Source organism: Aquarana catesbeiana, linkage group LG04 (assembly GCF_042186555.1).
Source record: "Aquarana catesbeiana isolate 2022-GZ linkage group LG04, ASM4218655v1, whole genome shotgun sequence".
Lineage (NCBI taxonomy): Eukaryota > Metazoa > Chordata > Amphibia > Anura > Ranidae > Aquarana > Aquarana catesbeiana.
The window spans coordinates 273,309,073-273,333,050 of record NC_133327.1 but is presented as its reverse complement, the minus strand read 5'-3'; the positions used below and the strand labels follow the sequence as shown (position 1 = coordinate 273,333,050).

At 43.0% G+C, this 23,978-nt stretch overlaps 1 protein-coding gene across 1 annotated transcript in view; it reads right to left on the bottom strand.

The window, feature by feature from the left end:
* The window catches only part of LOC141139941 (matrix metalloproteinase-23-like), a 33,417-nt gene extending 9,439 nt beyond the window's left edge, over positions 1-23,978 (bottom strand). The window contains exons 1-7 of the mRNA XM_073626566.1: positions 23,473-23,978; positions 23,201-23,310; positions 22,445-22,581; positions 15,017-15,184; positions 10,844-11,008; positions 4,310-4,402; positions 4,087-4,207 (exon numbers count right to left, since the gene is read on the bottom strand). Of these exons, the coding sequence (XP_073482667.1) occupies positions 4,087-4,207; positions 4,310-4,402; positions 10,844-11,008; positions 15,017-15,184; positions 22,445-22,581; positions 23,201-23,310; positions 23,473-23,580 (902 nt within the window). The 5' untranslated portion in view covers positions 23,581-23,978. The remainder of the gene's footprint in view (positions 1-4,086; positions 4,208-4,309; positions 4,403-10,843; positions 11,009-15,016; positions 15,185-22,444; positions 22,582-23,200; positions 23,311-23,472) is intronic.

Genomic DNA, 23,978 nt, shown 5'->3' with positions numbered 1-23,978 from the left:
GGAGCACCGCTGGTTCCGAGGAAGAGGCCATGGAGGAAGAAGAAGAGGAGGGGGTGGAGGAGAGAGGTGTGTCACAATCAGCATTTTGGAGGCGTGGTGGCGGAACAACCTCCAACACTACTGCACCTTGTCCTGCATCCTTCCCAGCTGCCAGCAGAGTCACCCAATGCGCCGTGAAACTTAGGTAACGTCCCTGTCCATGCCTGCTGGACCATGAGTCAGCGGTAATATGCACCTTACCGCTGACCGCCCTGTCCAGCGAGGCATGGACATTGCCTTCCACATGCCGGTAGAGAGCCGGAATCGCCTTCCGTGAGAAAAAGTGGCGTTTGGGTACCTGCCACTGAGGAACCGCACATTCCACAAACTCACGGAAGGGGGCAGAGTCTACCAACTGAAAAGGCAGCAGTTGAAGTGCTAGCAATTTTGCCAAGCTAGCATTCAACCGCAGCAGCTGGGGCAGGGAAATTTGCCATGTACAATCTGACGTCGGTGTACCAAAAGCAGATTGCCCACAAGTACTTGGCTGTGACACACCTAATTCTACACCTTCATTCCTCTCACTGCAGGTCTCAGAGAGGACTGAAGGTCTAGTGGGGTTGGAAATCTCAGCTGATGAGGAGCAAGGAGAGATCCTCTTTGTTCTTTGGTGTGGGTCTTTTAGATACGCTTGCCAACGAACTGCATGGCAGGTCAACATATGTCTGGTCAAGCATGTGGTACCCAAGCGGGAGATGTTTTGGCCACGCGAGATACGCTTGAGACATATGTTGCAAATAGCAGCGGTGCGATCTGATGCACTCGTCTCAAAAAAGGCCCACACCAAAGAACTTTTTGAATAACGCGCAGAGACTGCAGCGCCCTGCACATGTGGAGCTTTGGGGTGTGATGCAGTCAATGTGCTGCCCTTAGGCTGGCCCCTGGAGGGCATCCTGCCTCGTTGGTGATGTGCCGCCGCCTCCTCCTCCTCCTCCTCTCTCCTATCAGGCACCCACGTTGAGTCAGTGACCTCATCATCCCCTCCCTCCTCATCACTGGAGTAAACCTGGCAGTATGCTGCAGCAGGGGGAGCATGACTGCCAGATTGCTGTCCTTCTTGGGCACCCCCTCTGTCCGTGCTCATGTTACTGCCTTCATCGAGCTCAGTATCGTCATCAGAGCCTTCCAAACGCTGGGCATCCTCCTGGAGCATGTACCCAACACTGTGGTCAAACAGTTCGAGGGAATCCTCATGAGGACATGGTGGAGCTAGGGAAGGAGTCACTGATGACATTGAGCTGAGGGAAGAGGCCGCTGCTTTGCCAGACAAAGCACCCTGGGCATGGGTGAGAGAAGATGAGGAGGATGAGGACGGCTTGGTCATCCACTCGACCAAGTCTTCCGCATGTTGCGGCTCAACACGGCCAGCTGCCGAAAAAAAGGCCAAGCGTGTCCCATGGCCACGTGCTGATGAGGATGCACCGTCTCCACAACCAGCACTAGACACAGAGCCTGCTTGCCCTCTCTTATTGGCTTGTGACTGTCTGCCTCTCCTTCTTGGCCTTCCAGACATACTAATGGCCTGTAGCTGCACTAAGCTGGGATAGAACACCTGTAATTTTCTTCAAGTAGCTTTATATACTGTAACCAGACAAGCCTGCCTGTCAGTAGGAAGATAACAGGAACGGATCTAGCTGAACACTGTGAGCAGGACGCACTGTACTAAATGTAAATAGTCTAGCTGCCTGACCGTGGTACTAATAGGATCAAATAGAACACCTGTAATTTTCTTCAGGTAGCTTTATATACTGTAACCAGACAAGCCTGCCTGTCAGTAGGAATTTAACAGGAACGGATCTAGCTGAACACTGTGAGCAGGACGCACTGCACTAAATGTAAATAGTCTAGAAGATAACAGGAACGGATCTAGCTGAACACTGTGAGCAGGACGCACTGCACTAAATGTAAATAGTCTAGAAGATAACAGGAACGGATCTAGCTGAACACTGTGAGCAGGACGCACTGCACTAAATGTAAATAGTCTAGAAGATAACAGGAACGGATCTAGCTGAACACTGTGAGCAGGACGCACTGCACTAAATGTAAATAGCAGGAACGGCTCTAGCTGAACACTGTGAGCAGGACACACTGCACTAAATGTAAATAGCAGGAACGGATCTAGCTGAACACTGTGAGCAGGACGCACTGCACTAAATGTAAATAGTCTAGAAGATAAAAGGAACGGATCTAGCTGAACACTGTGAGCAGGACGCACTGCACTAAATGTAAATAGCAGGAACGGATCTAGCTGAACACTGTGAGCAGGACGCACTGCACTAAATGTAAATAACAGGAACGGATCTAGCTGAACACTGAGCAGGATGCACTGCACTAAATGTAAATAGCAGGAACGGATCTAGCTGAACACTGTGAGCAGGACGCACTGCACTAAATGTAAATAGCAGGAACGGATCTAGCTGAACACTGTGAGCAGGACGCACTGCACTAAATGTAAATAGTCTAGAAGATAACAGGAACGGATCTAGCTGAACACTGTGAGCAGGACGCACTGCACTAAATGTAAATAGCAGGAACGGATCTAGCTGAACACTGTGAGCAGGACGCACTGCATTAAATGTAAATAGTCTAGATAGAAGATAACAGGAACGGATCTAGCTAAACTGAATACAGTGTATATATATATATATGCAACACCTGGGATGCATATATATACACAATACACTGTAAGTGCAGCTAACTGACTGACTGTTCTGCCTAATCTATCTAACTCAAATCAAATGACACTGTCTCTCTCTCTCTCTCTCTCTCTCTCTCTATCTCTCAGCACACCGGAACACACACTACACAGGGCCGCCGTGCAGGCGGCCTTATATAGTGTGGGGTGTGTACTAAATCCCCTGAGCCATAATTGGCCAAAGCCACCCTGGCTTTGGCCAATTACAGCTCTCTCTACTGACGGCGCTGTGATTGGCCAAGCATGCGGGTCATAGTGCATGCTTGGCCAATCATCAGCCAGCAATGCACTGCGATGCCGCAGTGAATTATGGGCCGTGACGCGCCACACGAATTTAGCGCGAACGGCCCATAACGTTCGCAATTCGGCGAACGATCGAACAGCCGATGTTCGAGTCCAACATGGGTTCGACTCGAACACGAAGCTCATCCCTAATCAGTGCCACCCATAAGAACCCATCTTTGCAGCCTTTCAGTGCCCATCAGCGTAGCCTATCAGTGCCCACCAGTGCCACCCATGAGTGACCATCAGTGCCGCCTATCAATGCCCATCAGTGCCGCATATCAGTGCCCATCATCAGTGCCCGCTCATTGGTGCCACCTTATCAGTGCCGCCTTATCAGTGCAAGAGAAAACTTACTTATTTACAAAAATTTTTAGCAGAAACAAAAGCAAAACTTTTATTTTTTTCAAAATTTTCGGTCTTTTTTATTTGTTTAGCAAAAAATAAAAACCGCAGTGGTGATCAAATACCACTAAAAGAAATCTCTATTTGTGGGAACAAAACTAAAAAAATTTAGTTTGGGTACAGTGTTGTATGAAAGCGCAGTTGTCATGCAAACTGCGACAGCGCTGAAAGCTGAAAATTGGTCTGGGCAGGAAGGTGTAGAAGTGCCCTGTATTGAAGTGGTTAAAGTAGAAACTGCTTTTAAAAGTATTACCAAATATGTTATGATAACATATGAACAGGCCACTTCAGTAACTTCCTTAGTTTTACTGGAGGGTAACGGAGGGCATCAGTCCGCTATAATAACATTAGTCTCAGTACTGCAAAAAGAGACATCCACCTCAACATCCATGTATATTTGGAATACTTGGCTACTATATCATGGTTAGGGAAATATACTATCACATTATGGGGAAATCTAACTTTTTTTTTTAGCTGTAACTATAAGTTCTATAGAGAGAAACTTCAAATCTGGTGATACAAATTCTGCTAACAAATGACAAAGGTTGCATTTACCCTTATTTTGCAGACATGTTACCCTTTCTGCAAGATACTGTACAGAGACCTTTTTTGTAAATACCCATTTTATGTTCGTGAAATTCAAGTATTTTTCAAATACCACTAACCTGATTCTCTGCCGTGGTTGGGGTGTGTTATGGGTACAATTGAAGGTAACAGATTCACCCTTGGGAATGTAAAGCATCTTCACTTTGACCTTGTGTGATGCAGTTCTTTGATTAGGGGTTTCTTAAAGGAAATAAGTGTCAGAATCAGTATGACACCATTATAGACTTAAGCTATTCATCTGTCATTTTTGGAGTCTTTCCCGTAACATTACCATTTCCTCACCTTTACAGCCATGGCAGTTTGGGTGACATGGTTTCTGCATACTACACTTTTTATGAACTTGTGGCAGCTGACATGTAGATCCAGCCACACAGCCTATGATTAAAAAAATATAGAAAGGATTTGTTTTAGTTTACCTTGCATGGATCTAAATGTGTTTTCTGTATGCATAAAATATGTGGAACTGCTTTTCCGTATGCATAGACCTAACATGGGTGATTTTGGCATTATCATGTAAAATTTTCTTCTCTGAGTACAAGTTTATAAATTAAGAACCCAGTCTGGTTCCATGCCTTATATTGGGAAAACAATAATGACCACAATCATTCCAACAGATCAACTTTCCCTTGAGGCTGTTTGTTCAGAGGCAATGGAAGACCTAGCACTGCAACAATATATATGTGATTTTATTCCCAGTCTCACCATAACTAGCCAGATGGAGCAACAATTGTCTAATGTCTTAAATAATTTTTTAACTGACAAAGCTTTACTCTACCAGATGTCTAACAAATCCACTGACATGTCTCTTTTTGTTTGCCAGAGAGCTTTACTGATTCTTCCCAAAATAAAGCAAGATAATCTATTACTGGCAAGTCTGTGTTGAAGTATATTTAAATTTAAAATGACCGAGTGTTATCATTCTAACTTCTTGTTTGATGTGGCATCTGCAACCTTCTCAAATTCATGAATTTTAAAATTGATCTTTGTCAAAACCTGGGAACTCGTTCATACACAATATTCTGAGATTTTGATTCACACTGCAACCTAATTTCCCTGTTTCAGCCAGAGGAGAGTTATTAAGGTTCTGCTTCTCCGGTTACAGCCAAGACAGAGAGCCTGCTTTTCTCTCTGGCAATTTTTCTCCCTGGTGGATGGGAGGAGGTAAGGGCCTCCATTCTCTGAATTTCAATAATTGCAGAAACCCATTGGTTGATGAACGGTGGGAGAGTGTCTTTCTATTTAGCCAATATGAAAGTCCTAGCTGCGTTTAAAAGGTGTATGAGAACGTTTGTAATGTTTTCACTCTGTATTTCTCCCCAACAAGACTTCAGGAAGATGAAACTTTTTAAACAGTTCTAGAACTATTTCTTTTCTTTTGGTATAAGGACAATTTTTTTTTTAATACTTTTTATTGGTTTTCTGAAAAAGTTGTACAATACAGAGTGTTTGGGCATTCCCTGGCTCAAACAGCACAAAATAATCAAAAAAAACAAAAAAACAGCTACTATAAGGGACAATTTTAAACTAAACTTAACCCTACAATTCTTTACATCCAAGAAAACTGCCATTTTAGCCTTTGTTTGATCTGCAGTTATCATGGTGCTGCACATGTGATCAGCTATGATACCAGCCATTTAATGGCTTCAGTTCAGTTGAGCAATGATTTGTATCGGTAGTGCCACATCCAAACTAACTAGACAGAAGAGGGTGTCCCCTAAGTGGACTTTAACCACTTGCAAACCGCCGCACACACATATACGCCCGCAGAATGGCTCGTACAGGCAAAGGGGCATACCTCTACGCCCCTGTGAATTTGCCACCTTGCGGGCGCACGCGTGCCGCCGACTCTGCGCACCCGCCGCAGGGGCGTGCCTGCGGGTCCCGTGAACTCGGTGTTCGCCTGCAGCCCACAATCGTGAGATGGGGAGGCAGAACGGGGAGATGCCTATGTAAACAAGGCATTTCCCTGTTCTGCCTAGTGACATGACAGGGATCTACTGCTCCCTGTCATTTGGAGCAGTGATCGCTGTCATGTCAGTGATAGCCCATCCCCCCCACAGTTAGAATCAATCCCCAGGACACACTTAACCCCTTGATCGCCCTCTAGTGTTTAACCTCTTCCATGCCAGTGTCATTTCTACAGTAATCAGTGGCTATTTATAGCACTGATCTCTGTATAAATGACAATGGTCCGATGTGTCCGCCATAATGTCGCAGTCCCGATAAAAATCGCAGATCGCCGCCATTACTAGTAAAAAATAATAAATTTTAAAAATGCCATAAATCTATCCCCTACTTTGTAGATGCTATAACTTTTGCGCAAACCAATCAATATACGCTTATTGTGATTTTTTTTTTTTTTATTTACCAAAAATATGTAGAAGAATATCGGCCTAAACTGAGGAAAACATTAGTTTTTTTATATAGTTTTTGGAGATATTTATTATAGCAAAAAGTAAAAAATATTGCTTTTTTTTCAAAATTGTCGCTCTTTTTTTGTTTATAGCGCAAAAAATAAAACCTGCAGAGGTTTATCAAATACCACCAAAAGAAAGCGCTATTTGTTAGAAAAAAAGGAGCCGATGGCTCCCGCTGCTATCAATCAGTCCAGTGAGGAGGGAGACCGAGGCGGAAGGGCTGCGCTTATGCACATCGCTGGATCGGATCGGGCTCAGGTAAGAAAAAGGGAGGGATTTTTTTACCTTGATGCTGCTAGCCCATCCCCCTACAGTTAGTAATCACTCCCCTAGGACACACTTAACCCCTCCCCGCCCCCTAGTGGTTAACCCCTTCACTGCCAGTGTCATTTACACAGTAATCAGTGCATTTTTAATCGTACTGATCGCTGTATAAATGAGAATGGTCCCAAAAATGTCCGACATGTCCGCCATAACGTCGCAGTCACAATAAAAATCGCTGATCGCCGCCATTGCTAGTAAAAAAAAAAAATTATTAATAAAAATGCCATAAAACGATCCCCTATTTAGTAAACACTATAACTTTTGCGCAAACCAATCAATAAACGCTTATTGCGATTTTTTTTTTTTTTTTACCAAAAATATGTAGAAGAATACAATCGGCCTAAACTGAGGCAAAAAAAATGTTTTTTTATATATTTTTGGGGGATATTTATTATAGCAAAATGTAAAAAATAATGCGTTTTTTTCAAAATTGTCGCTCTTATTTTGTTTATAGCGCAAAAAAAAAAAAAAAAAAATCGCAGAGGCGATCAAATACCACCAAAAGAAAGCTCTATTTGTGGGAAAAAAAGGACGTCAATTTTGTTTGGGAGCACGACCGCGCAATTGTCAGTTAAAGCCACGCAGTGCCGAATTGCAAAAAACGGTAAAATCTTCTGGGGCTAAAGCGGTTAAAAGATGACTGATATAAAAGGGGACTTTTTTTTGTTGCACTGATTAACAGCAACATTTCTAGATGTCTGCCACCCCTCTCCACCAATCCCTACACTGGCTTCTGATCACCCAGCAAATTAAACTCAAAATACTAACAACAACATACAAAGTCATTCACAACTCTGCTCCAAGCTACATCACCAATCTTGTCTCCAAATATCACCCAAATCGTCCTCTCCGCTCCTGTCAAGACCTGCTCTCAAGCCCCCTTGTCTCCTCCTCCCATGCTCGTCTCCAGGATTTCTCCAGAGCCTTTCCCATCCTCTGGAACTCTCTACCTCAATCTGACCAGCTATCTCCTACTCTGGCTGTCTTGACAATCCCTGAAAACCCATCTCTAAACTCTTATAAGCAGGGCCCTCTTAACCATCTTGTATTTTATTGTATTGTAACTTTCCTGTTTCCCTTTAAGGCTTTATGTACACAGGACATTTGAAAACCTGTTCTGAACGCTGGAACTTGACAGCTAGTAACCGACATTTAAAAACATCCATTTTGCCCCTTTTACATACCGCATTTATGCGAGTTTAGCGGCATTTACAAAGTGTTTTTAACCACTTGCCGACTAGCTCCTATAGATATACTGGCACGATCGCTGCCTGCCACCCGAAATCACGGGTAAGAGAGCCAGAACAGAGATTTGTGTATGTAAACACACAAATCCTCCTTCTGACAGGAGAGAAGAGACAGATCTGTTGTTCGTAGTAATTGCGAACAGCAATATGTCTCCTCCCCCAGTCAGTCCCATCCACCCACAGTTAGAAACATTCCCTAGGGAACACATTTAAACCCTTAATCATCCCCCTAGTGTTAACCCTTTTATTACCAGTGACATTTATACAGTAATCAGTGCATTTTTATAGCACTGATCGCTGTATAAATGTCAGTGGTCCCAAAAAAGTGTCCGATCTGTCCGCCGCAATGTCGCAGTCCCGCTAAAGATCACTGTCCTTACTAGTAAAAAAAAAAAAAATAATAATAAAAATGCCTTAAATCTATCCCCTATTTTGTAGACGCTATAACTTTTGTGCAAACCAATCTATATACGCTTATTGCGATTTTTTTTTTGTTACCAGAAATATGTAGAAGAATATATATTGGCCTAAACTGATGAAGAAATTTTGTTTTTAAAAAAAATTTTGGGGGATATTTATTATAGCAAAAAGTAAAAAATATTTAAAATTGTCGGTCACCACAGAGGTGATCAAATACCAACAAAAGAAAGCTCTATTTGTGGGAAAAAAAAGGATGTCAATTTTATTTGGGTACAACTCTGCGCGACGGCGCAATTGTCAGTTAAAGCGACGCAGTGCCGCATCGCAAAAAATGGCCTGGTCATTAAGGGGGCAAATCCTTCCAGAGCTGAAGTGATTAAAGATAACCTCAGGAAACCCTCACAAATACCCAAAATGCATGAAAAATAAGTAAATTATTAACTATTTCAGTCATTCTGTGAGAGAAGAGAGAGCAGCAGCAGAGAGAGCAGTGTGCTTTAACTATCTCTCTCTCTCTCTTTCCCCCCCCATCTCTCTCTCTCTCTCCCTTTCCCTCTCTCTCCCTCTCTACCCCTCTCTTTTTCTCCCTCTCGCTCTAACCCTTTTTTCTCTTCCTCTCCCTCTACCCCTCTCTTTCTCTCCCTCTTCCCCTTTTGCTCTTCCTCCCCCCCCCCCCTCTTTCTCTCCCTCTCTCTCTTCCCCTTTTGCTCTTCCTCCCCCCCCCCCCCTCTTTCTCTCCCTCTCCCCTTGCTTGCAGGCAACAGCATGTGGTGAAAATTGTGTTTTTATCCACATTTTATATGTTCCTCTTTAAAAACACTAATAAATGCAAATGCGCATAAACGCGGGCTAACCGTTTACAAGTATTTGTCGTTTGAAATGCTGGTACACGACAGTCCTGAACGTGATTTTTCTGCTTTAAAAAAAATGCCAGTAAACTCAACTGTCTCTAAATGACTATAAACGACTCCATGTACATGTACACATAAGATAACATTGAGGAGAGTTTAGGGGCTGCTGGAAAAAAAAAAAGCCCAACTGTTCCTAAATGTGAGTTTAGCAGCTGTAGTATATATGAGGCTTTATATTGTAAAGAGCTTCATAACATGTTGGCGCTATATAAATCCTTTAAAATAATAAGTTAGGAATGTGGGATTTTTTTTGTTTTTTTTCCTCAAACAGGTTAGCTTTCAGTATTTAACCGCTTGCCGAGTGGCTCACGCCAATATACGTCGGCAGAAGGGCACGTACAGGCATACTAACATTCCTGTATGTTGCCCTTTAAGAAGCGGTTTGCGGGTGCACGCGCACGCTGTGGGCTCCGTGAGTGTGATCGCGGGTCCTGCAGATTCAATGTCCGCGGGGATACCCGCGATCATCTCACAGAGAGTAAGAACGGGGAAATGCTGATGTAAACAAGCATTTCCCCGTTCTGCCTAGTGACAGGACACTGATCACAGCTCCCTGTGATCGGGAGCAGTGATCAGTGTTGTGTCACACGTAGCCCCTCCCCCCCACAGTTAAAATCACTCCCTAGGACACACTTAACCCCTTCACTGCCCCCTAGAGGTTAACCCCTTCTCTGCCAGTCACATTTACACAGTAATCAATGCATTTTTAATCGCACTGATCGCTGTATAAATGTGAATGGTCCCAAAATAGAACCAAAAGTGTCCGCCATAATATCGCAGTTACGATAAAAATCTCTGATCACTGCCATTACTAGTAAGAAAATAAATTATTAATAAAAATTCCAAAACTATCCCCTATTTTGTAGATGCTTTAACTTTTGCGCAAACCAATCAATAAACGCTTATTGCGATTTTTTTTTACCAAAAATATATAGAAGACTACATATTAGCCTAAACTGAGGGAAAAAAAATTATATATTTTTTGGGGATATTTATTATAGCAAAAAGTAAAAAATAATGTGTTTTTTTCAAAATTGTTGCTATTTTTTTGTTTATAGCGCAAAAAATAAAAACCACAGAGGTAATCAAATACCACCAAAAGAAAACTATTTGTGGGGAAAAAAAGGACATCAATTTTGTTTGGGAGCCACGTCGCACGACCGCACACTTGTCAGTTAAAGCGACGCAGTGCCAAATCGCAAAAAGTGCTCTGGTCTTTTGCCAGCCAAATGGTCCGGGGTTTAAGTGGTTAAAGCGTATCTCTTTTTTTTTTTTTTTTGACAGACAAAAGTATTCCCCCTTGTTCCATTTTATTGCAGTAGAATATTGCATGTTTTGAGCCACTGAATATCAATACTAAAGTGTGCATATGTTTTAATAAATATCTTTGTATATTCTGGATCATGTAGTGAAATTTCACTATTTCTGGGTGCATTTACCAAGCTGCAGTATGACCTTTACTAAAAGTAGGCTTGGATAATGATGTCCAATAATTACCATAGAGTTGTTGAATTGCCAGGATATCATCCTTTGCCAAGTGACGTGTCCTTGTATTCGTAGCATTAGGATGCATCAGGGCATCAATATCATTTGAGTGCCACAATCCAAGAGCATGGCCAATTTCATGGGCTGCCACCTGGACTAGATCATTGTACCATACACCTAATGACAGACAGACAAGATGCAGTGATAAACAGACAAAATAATCTATACCGATATGAATGAATGAGTTGAGGAAACTGGGACATATGGAGAATGAGATGTACACAAATCTATAAACTCCAGAATGTTTGCCAATCCATTCGTCACTCACAAATATGAAGATTTAATAAAGATGAAAATAAAATAAAGGGCTGTAAATTACACTTACAACATATTTTTATAACCCACGGTTTTAATGTTTCAGAGAAACTCACCTTATAGGTCCTGGTGCTGGTCAAGAAAAAGACAGGGAACTGGAGTCAAAAGCAAATTTATTACATACTGACTGATGAAATTTATCTGAATAAGAGGTTCTGTAGTGAGGAAGTGCAGAGTGTGTAGAACAATACAGTAACTCAATTTTGCTGTATTGCAGTGTATTGAAAGTTTTTTGTAAAGCAGCTAATTCACCTACAGTGCCTTGAAAAAATAGGATTTTTATAACAACTTACTTGTAAAATCCTTTTCTTGGAGTACATCACGAGACACAGAGCCATAGTAGTTACTATGTGGGTTATAGGCCACCTTCAGGTGATGGACACTGGCACATGCTAAGAGAAGAAGTCCACTCCCTATATAACCCCTCCCACTACTGGGAGTACCTCAGTTTTTGTAGAAAAGCAATATATGTGTATTAGAAGAGGGGAGGGACCTCTGTGTCCCGTGATGTACTCCAAGAAAAGGATTTTTACAGGTAAGCTGTTATAAAAATCCTATTTTCTTTATTGTATATCACAGGACACAGAGCCATAGTAATTACTATGTGGGATGTCCCAGAGCAATGCTAACTGAGAGGCGGGAGACATAACAAAAGTAGGGCACCATGAAACTAGATGACTTATACTGCTGCCTGCAGCACACTACGCCCAAAGGCAATATCCTCACGCCTTTTTACATTCACCTGATAGAATCTGGTAAATGTATGAACTGAAGACCAAGTTGTGGATTTGCAGATTTGAGCCATGGAGACTTGGTGATGCACTGCCCACGAAGCACTAACAGCCCTAGTGGAGTGCGCTTTGATTTGAGCGGGTGGAATCTTCCTCTTTAAACCATAAGCTTGAACAATTACTTGCCAAATCAATTTAGAAATAGTAGATTTCGATGCTGCCTGTCCTCCTTTAGGACCTTCAGGCAACACAAACAAAACATCAGTTTTTTCGAATCTGAGCAGTCGCCTTCAAGTAGACTTTGACTGCTCTCACCACATCCAGAGAATGTAGTGATTTCTCTTCCGTAGAACAGGGTTCTGGAAAAAAATAAGGCAGAATAATGTCCTGGTTTAAATGAAAACCTGACACTACCTTCGGTAGAAAATTAGGATGAGGACGCAATACTACCTTATCCTTGTGAATAATTAAATATGGCTCTTTACAAGAAAGAGCAGCCAACTCTGATACCCTTCTTGCAGAAGATATGGCTAGCAGAAAAATTTGTTTCCTTGTCAAAAGGACCAAGGGAATATGCTGTATTGGCTCAAAAGGCTGTTTCTGCAACGCCGACAGAACTAAACTCAAGTCCCAAGGGTTCAGGGGAAACCTAACCAGGGGTTTAAGCCGTGTTACCCCCTGAATAAAACTACAAACCAACAAATGTGAAGCAAGTGGTCGTTGAAACAATACCGGTAAGGCCAAGACCTGGCCTTTGATAGTACTCAAGGCCAGCTTCATCTCTAACCCCATCTGCAGAAAGTTAAGGATTCTACCTATGCCATACTTCCTGGGGTGCCAACCCCTGGATTCACACCAGGAGACATATGCCTTCCAGATTTTATAATATAGGATTCTGGAGGCTGGTTTCCTTGCATTAATCAAGGTAGATACCACAGAACTGATTCCATGGGAACACCAAGGCATCTGTTCCGCATGCTAGTGGATCCCTTGTTCTTGACACAAAGTTGTCAATCTTTTTGTTGAACCTGGACGCAAACAGATCTACATCCGGGATCCCCCATCTCCGACATATTGCCAGGAAGATATCAGGGTGAAGGGCCCATTCTCCCGGGAACAACTGCTGGCGACTCAAGTAGTCCGCCTGCCAATTTTCTATTCCTGGAATGAAGACTGCCGATAGGCAAGGTACATTGTTTTCTGCCCAAGTTAAGATATGATTCACCTCTCTCTGGGCCACATGACTTCTCGTGCCACCTTGGTGATTGATATAGGCCACTGCTGTGGCATTGTCAGATTGGATCCTGACAGGACAATTCCGTAACCTGAGCGTCCAACACTTAAGACACTGGTGAAAAAATTGAGGTACTCCTAGTAGTGGGAGGGGTTATATAGGGAGTGGACTTCTTGTCTTAGGGTGTGCCAGTGTCCATCACCTGAAGGTGGCCTATAACCCACATAGTAACTAATAGTAACTACTATGGCTCTGTGTCCCGTGATGTACGATAAAGAAAGTATTCATACCCCTTGATATTTTCCACATTTTGTCATGTTACAACCAAAAACGTACATGTATTTTATGTGATAGACCAACACAAAGTGGCATATAGTTGTGAAGTGGAAGGAAAATGATAAATGGCTTTCAATGTTTTTTACAAATAAATATCTGAAAAGTGTGGCGTGCATTTGTATTCAGCCCCCTTTACTCTGATACCCATAACTAAAATCTGGTGGAACCAATTGCCTTCAAAAATCACCTAATTAATAAATAGTCCACCTGTATGTAATTTAATTTCAGTATAAATAAAGCTGTTCTGTGAAGCCCTCAGAGGTTTGTTAGAGAACCTTTAGTGAACAAATAGCATCATGAAGGCCAAGGAACACACCAGACAGGTCAGGGATAAAGTTGTGGAGAAGTTTAAAGTAGGGTTAGGTTATAAAAAATATCCCAAGCCTTGAACATCTCACAAAGCACTGTTCAATCCATCATCCGAAAATGCAAAGAGTATGGCAAAACTACCAAGACACGGCATCCACCTAAACTGACAGGCTGGGGACGAGAACATTAATTAGAGAAGCAGCCAAGAGGCCCATGGTAACTCTGGAGGAGCTACAGAGATCCACAGCTCAGGTGGGATAATCTGTCCACAGGACAACTATGAGTTGTACACTCCACTAATCTGGCCTTTATGGAAGAGTGGCAAGAAGAAAGCCATTGTTGAAAGATAGCCATAAGAAGTCCGTTTGCAGTTGGCAAGGAGTCATGTTGAGGACACAGCAAACATGTGGAAAAAGCTGCTCTGGTCAGATGAGATCAAAATTTTACTTTTTAGCCTAAAAAGCAAAACGTTATGGGACACCCAAGCAGGCTTGTTCCCGAGTTGCGGCTCTGCATGTCCATTCACACACAGAGCCGTGGCTCAGCTCCGCCCGCTCTCTCTCCTCATTGACTCACTGGGTGCTTTCTCAGCCAATGATAGGGGAGAGTCCCCAGAGAGACGAGGCTCTCATGCACATCTCTGGATCGAGAGGGAGCTTATATGAATATTTGGGGGGGGGGGGGCGTAAAAAAAACTTGAGCCTTTAGAACCACTTTAACTTCAGGAAAAGATGATTATGCATATGTTGATTTACTTCTATTTCTATTGTGATTATAAGTGTTTTTGCTTAAAGGGTAGAGATGCATTTTAACAGAAGAAGAATTTTAATTTATCCATTCATTCCATTCTAATTCCAATCAAGACAAAACTACATAATATGGCAAGAAGAACGATCCGCCAATAACCGAACTATTAGACCCATTACTATTTAAAAAGTATGTTAACCATTGTGATGTATCCTTATGAAAAAATAAATGTTTTTTAATTTAAGTTGCAGATAAAAAAATTATGTTGAAATACAATTTTTATATGCGTATGAGTATTTAGCATAGCCAAGAATACAGAACAAAAAACAGCTTAGGCTCTTATATTTAGCAGTATCAACTTCCATCCAGGTCTCTATGCTGGAAATCTATGTTTGGCCATGTAGCAATGTGGCGGAACAAGTAGACAGGTCAGTGCAGAAGGAAATTAATTACCCTGTTTCCAGCTGAATCGAGAAGGTCCAAGTACCCAGAATTCATGGTTGTCAAAATGAATTTCTCCTCTGGGTGGCAGGAAAGCATGTGCCAGTTCGCCATTGGGACCATCAAAACAAGGGTGCAATGGAGAGTTCCAACAGTTACTGTGATTAAAGGCGTAAAACCCTGTAATAAAATGTAATGGTGGTTTAACAGTGCAAATGCATAAAATGTCCACTTATTTCTGCTACTCAGTGATAAATTAGTTAATAAATAATTTAAATATTCCATAGTGACCTTTGAACATAAGCTTTGCTGCTTATTCCCCAGTACCCACAGAAAAATACAACAGTCTTTTTTGTTTTACAAAGAAACGAGCAAAAGTGCGGCAATTAGTTTAATGGGCTAAATATGAAAGGGTACATCAGAAGTGCGCAATGGTACAAACATGGCAAGTGCAGAGGTGGGCATCAGTGCCATGGAAAATGAAGTGGGAGTATGAGGGACAGTTGGTGAGACCAGAGGGGGAGGATGGGGGTCTTACACAGTAGTGAGAGTGGGGGGTTGGTGTGCAGGTGTGGTGTGGGGTCAGCTGTGGTGTGGGGTCAGCTGTGGTGTTTGAGAGCAGAAGGGAAACTATGCAGACACAGTGGTGGTGGTGGGGTTTTCAGGCATGGTGGTAAGAAGTAAAGTGTAGGCTAGAGACAGTAACACCTACTGTGTGATGGTAAGTGCAACATCCACTGAGGAGCTGTAGCTCCACATGCTGGCTGCAGTCCTCTAAGCCAGCAGTGATGGTGGTGGTGGTAGTGGGAGCTGCCAGGCCAGAGGCTACAGTGTCAGTGTGAGCCACAGCAGAAGCCAGGGAGTAATAAGTTGTTGATAGCTGATAGGGCCAGAAATTAGAAGGCCATGTTTCATTGCAACACAAACTCATCTGCTACAGGTTCTGCTCTGGATGTGTTTCCCCCTGGTTATGGCTGTTGTGGATGGCACAGTTCTACATTTAAATATTAATGCTAACACACCTGTGGCAGTGTCTTTGGGACAAGTGAAACTACTGCCAATATCTAGTATATGCACGGTAGTGACACATTGTTAAAAACTATGCAATAGCCCCAGAGCAGTTGCAGTATTTAGTGCTGCTGATCCCTAGAGCAGTCCCAGTATTTAGTGCTGCTGATCCATAGAACAGACCCAGTATTTAGTGTTGCTGATCCCTAGAGCAGTCCCAGTATTTAGTGCTGCTGATCCATAGAACAGACCCAGTATTTAGTGTTGCTGATCCCTAGAGCAGTCCCAGTATTTAGTGTTGATGATCCCTAGAGCAGACCCAGTATTTAGTACTGCTGATCCCTATCCTGCAGCGACCTCCACAGCTACAGACAATCACCTATCAGCACAGAAAGTCTCCCGTCTCTAAAAACTTATTTTCAGCTTTATACATGTCACATGATCAGCTAAAGATAGTTACAAATAAGTTATTAGTAATGTGAAATTTCCTGAACTGAGATGTGATTGCTGCTATGGGAGGATAGAGGAGATCAGCAACGCTTTACCTATACAATATGTTGGGATTGAGTTCTACTGCCTGTGCATGTTCAATAGTAGTATACCCTCAAACTTCCTTGGGGTTAGGAAACAGATTAGTCTCCCAGCCCAATAGATGTTTGTGGGACTCTATTTTGCACATGCAGACAGTGGAAAGGAGAGGATGCCGGCTGAAGTTAAACATTGCAGTGGTACAACAGTGGAGGAGGTGCTTTTGATCACAGTGTTAGGAAAATGTTCAGAAAATGCTGTTTGAAAGTTTCCTTACTTTCCTTATGATAAAGATTAATCATAAGGTAATTGAATGCGATTTTCCACATATTGCATAACAATTCTTTTAACAATAAAAGTGTTATTAAACTTTGAACTGTTTTAAAACATATTTGCCAAGATCTTAAACATAATAAAGCAGCTGAGATTTACTAAGCTCTTAAAACATATGGAAAGCACATACTGCCTGCCATTCTTGGAAGCCCCCTCCAAAGTCCCCATAGTCCGCACATCACATAGCCAACGTTGTACTTTAGATCCAAATATTTAAGCTCAACTCCAGGAATATAAAAATTGTACCCTTGCAGTTAGGCACCCCAAGTGAGGCACAGCGCTGGCTGTATCACGTACCTGTTTCCCCACTCCAGCCAACACTGGAGAACTTCTCCTCAGCCTAAAGCTATTTTTGGTGGAGCCTTTACTTTACTATGTACAACACTGGGACTTTAACCTGTACATTGTGAAGGATGGGAGATTAGTGTGGCAGCTGTGGGAAACTGGTCACAGACCCAGAGGGACCCTGCTGGGGCAAGGAATAAGGTAAGTATTTCTCCATATTCCTCTACCCCTAGACATAACGTGAAATTACCCCACTGCAGGGATGAGAGTTGAGCTTTAACCACTTGCTTACAGGGCACTTAAACCCCCCTCCTATCCAGACCAATTTTCAGCTTTCAGCGCTGACGCACTTTGAATGTCAATTGCGCGGTCATACAACACTGTACCCAAATGAAATTTTTATCATTTTTTCACCACAAATAGAGCTTTCTTTTGGTGGTATTTGATCACCTCTGCAGTTTTTACTTTTTGTTAAAAAAATGTAAAAAACTGAATTTTTTTGAAAAAATTTTTTTATTTTTTTATATTTTGTTATAAAAAATTTAAAACGGGTAATTTTTCTCCTTCATTGATGTACGCTGATGAGGTGGCAGTGATGGGCACTGATAGGCGGCAGTGATGGGCACTGATGGGTGGCAGAGATGGGCACTGATGGGTGGCAGAGATGGGCAGCACTGCCAGGTGGCACTGATTGGCACTACAGGTGGGCATTGATAGGTGGCACTTGTGGGCATTGATAGGTTGCACTTGTTGGCATTGATAGGTGGCACTGTGGGCACTGTTTGGTGGCACTGTGGGCACTGCTAGGAGGCACTGTGGGCTCTTTTAAATTGGCACTAGTAATCGGCACTGATGAGGCAGATGTGCCTCTTCCATCCCAGCCGGTGATCGGCTTTTTTTTCTACTCACGCTGTCAGCGTGAGTAAAAAAAAAAAAACGATTACCGATCTTTTTGTTTACATCATGTGATCAGCTGTCATTGGCTGACAGCTGATCACATGGTAAGGGGCCGGGACCGGCCCCTTACTCGGATCGGTGATCAGCCGAGTCTCAGTGACTCGGTGATCACATCGCGCCCGGCGCGCGCCCTGTAGGGCGCGCGCAGGGAGCTTGCACAGGGGAGGCCGTCATATGACGGCCTCCCGGGAATGCAGGTCCGCGCTGTGGCCGTCATTCGGCTATAGCGCGGACGTCAGGAGGTTAAAGTGGATGTAAACCCGATTCATGAAATTTGAGCTGGGCACATATGTCTGCAGTGTTTTGTTATTTCTTTTCAAAGCACTATGTCCCATAGCTTTCTCCTGCTCTGTTCTTCTGTTATCAGCCAGATAACTTCTGACAAGTTCTCTGTCACATATGATAAAAGCCACCTGATTATTGTGTTGGGGAGGATGCTATAAATAGATTAGCAGAGCCATGAACAAGTCAACAAACAGCTGAAAGTTTCTACCTATGAGGAGAGGGGGTGTGTGCAGTGCCTTTTCTCCAATCAGCTGTCTTGGCTATATGCCTAGGCTTCACTGCAGTGTTGAACAGGAAGAGAAAATCTCCTAACATGATCTGAACTTTCTAAACAGTATATAAAGATGAAGACAGCAGATATACATGTAAAACTTATGTAAGGAGATTTGTTTCATCTCTGTATCATCTGAGGCTGTTCACTTCACTGGGTAAATGTCAGGGTTTACATCCACTTTAAGTCCCCATTCAAATTATGTCATTCCACTGTGGTATATTCCTGCGTACATCATAGTGTGTGGTATTTTGCATATTAATGTGTGTTGCATTTAAGTGATTCTAAAGGCTAAACTTTTTTTTTACCTTCATGCATTCCCTGCATTAAGATAAAAAATACCCCACTAACTGTACCCCTCACCCCCCAAAAGCCCTAAATACTCACCTGACTCCCCTCAACGATCCAGTGCTGGCTGCAGCACTGCTCTCCTCTCTCTCTGAGAGCAGGGGAAGCCTATGGCTCCATCACTGCTCCTGGGAGGGACATGCAGAGAAGAGGTGAGGCTGAGCAAAGACTTTGTCTACTTGGTGTTTGGCTCCGCCAACTTTTCTCCCTTTCTCCCTCTGATGACACCACCTCGTTCCCAATGCAGCCTGTCGATGTAGATTATATGCCAAAGAATCAAAAGACTTGCTTTAACCACCATCCTCTCATGCTTCTAGGGGGAAGGAGCTGTACACTTCCTGGCTGAGAAAGCCAAACTAATGCCGCGTACACACGAGCGGAATTTCCGTCAGAAAAATCTTGGATGGTTTTTCTGACGGAATTCCGCTCAAGCTTGGCTTGCATACACACGGTCACACATAAGTTCGCTGAACTTTCGACCGTCAAGAACGTGGTGGCGTACAACACTATGACGAGCCGAGAAAATGAAGTTTAATGCTTTCGAGCATGCGTTGAATTGTTTCCGAGCATGCTTAGGAATTTTGCACGTCGGAATTGGTACAGACGATCGGAATTTCAGATCTGAACTTTTTCTGACCGCAAAATTGAGAACATGCTCTCAATCTTTTGCTGGCTGGAATTCCGCCAGCAAAAGTCCAATGGAGCATACACACGGTCGCATTTTCGGACCAAAAGCTCTCATCGGACTTTTGCTGGCGGAATTTCCACTCATGTGTACGGGGCATGAGGCTACTTTCACACTTGTGCGAGCTAGGATCCGACTTGTGAGACCCCAAGTTGCAGAATTTGAAATTCAAGTGAAATTCAATGTATTTCTATAAAAGCCATTCCTACTGACACTGCAGAAGTCGCTGCAACTTCAGAATAGGTTCCTGCACTACTTTGGTGCAACTTTTGATGAGACTTTGGTCCAGCGAATGCAAAGTCAGATCAAAGTCACACCAAAGCCTCAATATGAAAGGTGCCAATAGGCGTGCCCACGGGGTGTGCCTGGGCACACCCTAATCACTCCAAGCTGTCTACAAAGATCTGCCCCAAAATATTGCATTTAACAGTGTGTAGCCTGCACTGCCAGGTAGCCCAGGCAGCAGATTGTGAAACTTGCCAGAGCCGCTGCGCTGAGTGTGTGAACTGTGCAGTAATGTCACTGCTTGCAAAGAGAAAGACCATCTGTCAAAACTGAACTGGGATTTCGGGGGTGGGCCAATGGGATGGGGTCTGGGCGGGCTGCTTTATGTGGCCCCGCCCCCTTTCTTAAGCAGCCCAATCATTGGCTGGTGGTTGTTAGCTCCTCGGTCCCGCCCACCCCGACATCGCGGCTGAGTTGTGACAGCTAGTCTTTCTCCCATTATGTGACAGTGTCACACACAACGGATCTAGCAAGCCTCACTACCTTTCTCCAATCAGTGCCACTCTGTGCTGACAATCGGTGCCACTCTGTGCTGACAATCAGTTCTGCCACTCTGTGCTGACAATCAGTTCTGCCACTCTGTGCTGACAATCAGTTCTGCCACTCTGTGCTGACAATCAGTTCTGCCACTCTGTGCTGACAATCAGTTCTGCCACTCTGTGCTGACAATCAGTTCTGCCACTCTGTGCTGACAATCAGTTCTGCCACTCTGTGCTGACAATCAGTGGTGCCACTCTGTGCTGACAATCATTGCTACCAGTGTCCATCAGTGCTGCCTATGAGTGCAAATCTGTGCTGCCAATCAGTGCCAAACTGTGCTGCCAATCAGTGCAAATCTGTGCTGCCAATCAGTGCAAATCTGTGCTGCCAATCAGTGCAAATCTGTGCTGCCAATCAGTGCAAATCTGTGCTGCCAATCAGTGCAAATCTGTGCTGCCAATCAGTGCCCATCAGTACCAAACTGTGCTGCCAATCAGTGCAAATCTGTGTTGACAATCTGTGCCCAGTGCTGCCAATCAGAGCCCATCAGTGCTGCCTATCAGTGCCAATAAGTGCCCATCAGTGCTGCCAATCAGTGGCCATCAGTGCTGCCAATCAGTGGCCATCAGTGCTGCCAATCAGTGGCCATCAGTGCTGCCAATCAGTGGCCATCAGTGCTGCCAATCAGTGGCCATCAGTGCCCAACAGTGCGGCCTATCGGTGCCAATCAGTTCTGCCATAATACTGGTCTCTGTGATATGCAACTTTATATATAATACACATCAGTTTGAAAACAAGACATAATAGAAACTTAGCAGGGATGGAGGAAACCCCTCTATGGATAATTGCAATACAAATTAACTTCAAGTGCAACAACCTTTTAGCTGGGAGGTTCACACCATTATACTTTGAAATTTTTGTTTTTTAAATTGTTACACTTAATGTTATATGTTTTAGTTACTATTATAATGTAAATTATTGCACTTGAAGTTAATTTTACACCACCCTTTCTAAGTCCATGTCTTTATGGACGTTGCTTTGTGCACTGGCGTGCAGTCATGTTGGGACAGGAAGGGGCCATCCCCAAACTCCTCCCACAAAGTTGGGAGCTTGAAATTATCCAAAACTAAGGGGCCAAGCCCAACCCCTGAAAAACAACCCCACACCATAATCCCCCCCCCCCACACACACCATAATCCCCCTCCCCCAAATTATTTAGACCAGTGCACAAAGCAAGATCCATAAAGACATGGATGAGTGAGTTTGGGGTGGAGGAACTTGACTGGCCTGCACAGAGTCCTGACCTCAACCCGATAGAACACCTTTGGGATGAATTAGAATGGAGACTGCGAGCCAGACCTTCTCGTCCAACATCAGTGCCTGACCTCACAAATGGGCTTCTGGAAGAATGGTCAAACATTCCCATAGACACACTCCTAAATCTTGTGGACAGCCTTCCCAGAAGAGGTGAAGCTGTTATAGCAGCAAAGGATGGGCCAACTCAATATTGAACCCTACATGCGTATAAAGGCAGGTGTCCCAATACTTTTGACAATATAATGTGTGTATCATATTATATATATATTCACGTATGTGTGTTTGAGCTTTGGGGTGCACACCCTAATGCAATAGGCTGCGCACGCCTATGAAGGTGCCTAAGATGTTATTACAAACCCACCCACTGCCTCTATGGCCATGAAACCCTTCAAATGTAGCAGCCATCCTGCAGAAGTCCCACATCCAAATGTATTCTTTTACTTTCATGGTAAGCTTTGTATTTGAATTGCAACACTGCTATTTATCATTCCTCTCTCCTAAACTCATAAACCTTCTTTATTATTTGAACATGCAATCTCTATATCAGGTTGATCAAAGGGAGGAACTAAAACTCCATTTTACTTCCGGTAATCTGGTAGAAAACTGAAAATTGGGCAATGTATTCCATTCAAAATTCTGCCTTTGTACAGATACATACCAATGCTAAGGTCAGACTCCTGATCGGAAGGTATACGCTGAAAAGTAAGTGGGGACACATTGCTCCACATGCGGAAGGCCACCTCCATTGACTTTTCTGTATCACCTTTGTTTAGTGTGCTGGGGAATTGGACAATCCTGTAATAAGTAGGGACATTCCTATTAATAACCTAAACAAGTAACACCTTTGCAGACAGCCCACAAGGCCTTTTAAGTTATTCTACTTTTCTAGCTTGTTTAGTTGCTGAACAACTCTAGTCAACGTACTGTTACAAATTAATCTGTTAGTGAGATAACAATGCTATAATAGTTATTTATTCAAAATGTGGTAGCTCAGACTGAGGATTTCAGAAAAGATGTTGAAAAAATCAACATACTCTGGAATAACAAGCAAGAGAAGGGAATAGTGGGCAGATGTGGGAACATGAATTAGCTAGTCTGGATCTTCAAAGCACTGACTTCCCCACTCCAACAGGGCTTCAGAGGCTGACCAAGGAGTCACACTAGATTATTTTTTTGCTACTTTTTGAATTCCTGATTTTTATTCAAGTAAACAATGAATGCAGCAATGTAAACAGCTGTCATTTTCCTGCCATCAGATACAAGATAAGCTATTACTGGCCACTACAATTTGTGGACTTTATGACAATTATATATTCCTTACTACATCTCTCAGAAATATCCTCAGGGTTCTGTATACAACAAACGCAGATTAAGTAATTTTGAAATACAAATATTCTGCAGTCTGTAAACTCACTTATATGTCAGATTTAAGTGATCCCATTTGTATCCCAGTGGATTTATGGTATATCTCTTCCATCTGGTTCTCCTTGAAGGAAAAGTGACACCACACATTGCACCATCAACCTGTACTTAAAACAGAATTCCACAAAGGTAAGACAATGCGTATTTCAAGGCACATTTGTTCTATTGGTATTAGAAACAAATCCTCAAGATAGAAAACAGTAAAACACTTAGATTTAAAAGTCGATCAACTTTCAAGTGACACAGTAGAATCAGTTTACTGACCTTTGATGGATCTAGAGACTTCGGATGGAGCCACACTTCCATACTAAGAAAAAACAGAAAAATATAAACGACCACACCAAAGAACCCATTGATCGCACTCCAGCCCATCCTTCGTATATAGAGGCAGCTTTAGTTACACTGGTGTCTAATAATATTCACTGCTCACTCCCAGAGCATCGCAGATCAGATCACATACTGGGAGAAAAGTGTGGAGAAAATATGGGAGATCAAACAAACAAAGATCTGATGTGGGTAGGGAATTAGGATGTTGGAGAAAGAATAGGAAGGAAGCACAGATAAAAGTAAAATCAGAACTAGCATTATAACAGGCTTGCATAGTAGAGTGAGAAGCAGCAAAGTGAAAGACCTAAGCAGAGGATGTGTAGAGCATGTGTGTTTTGGGGCATGTGTATTTTGTTAGTGGACACGTGGAGAGATGAACAGCTCTTTCTTTGTTTAAGAGTCCAATATGACCTGTTTAACCATATGTGATATTTAACACCCTC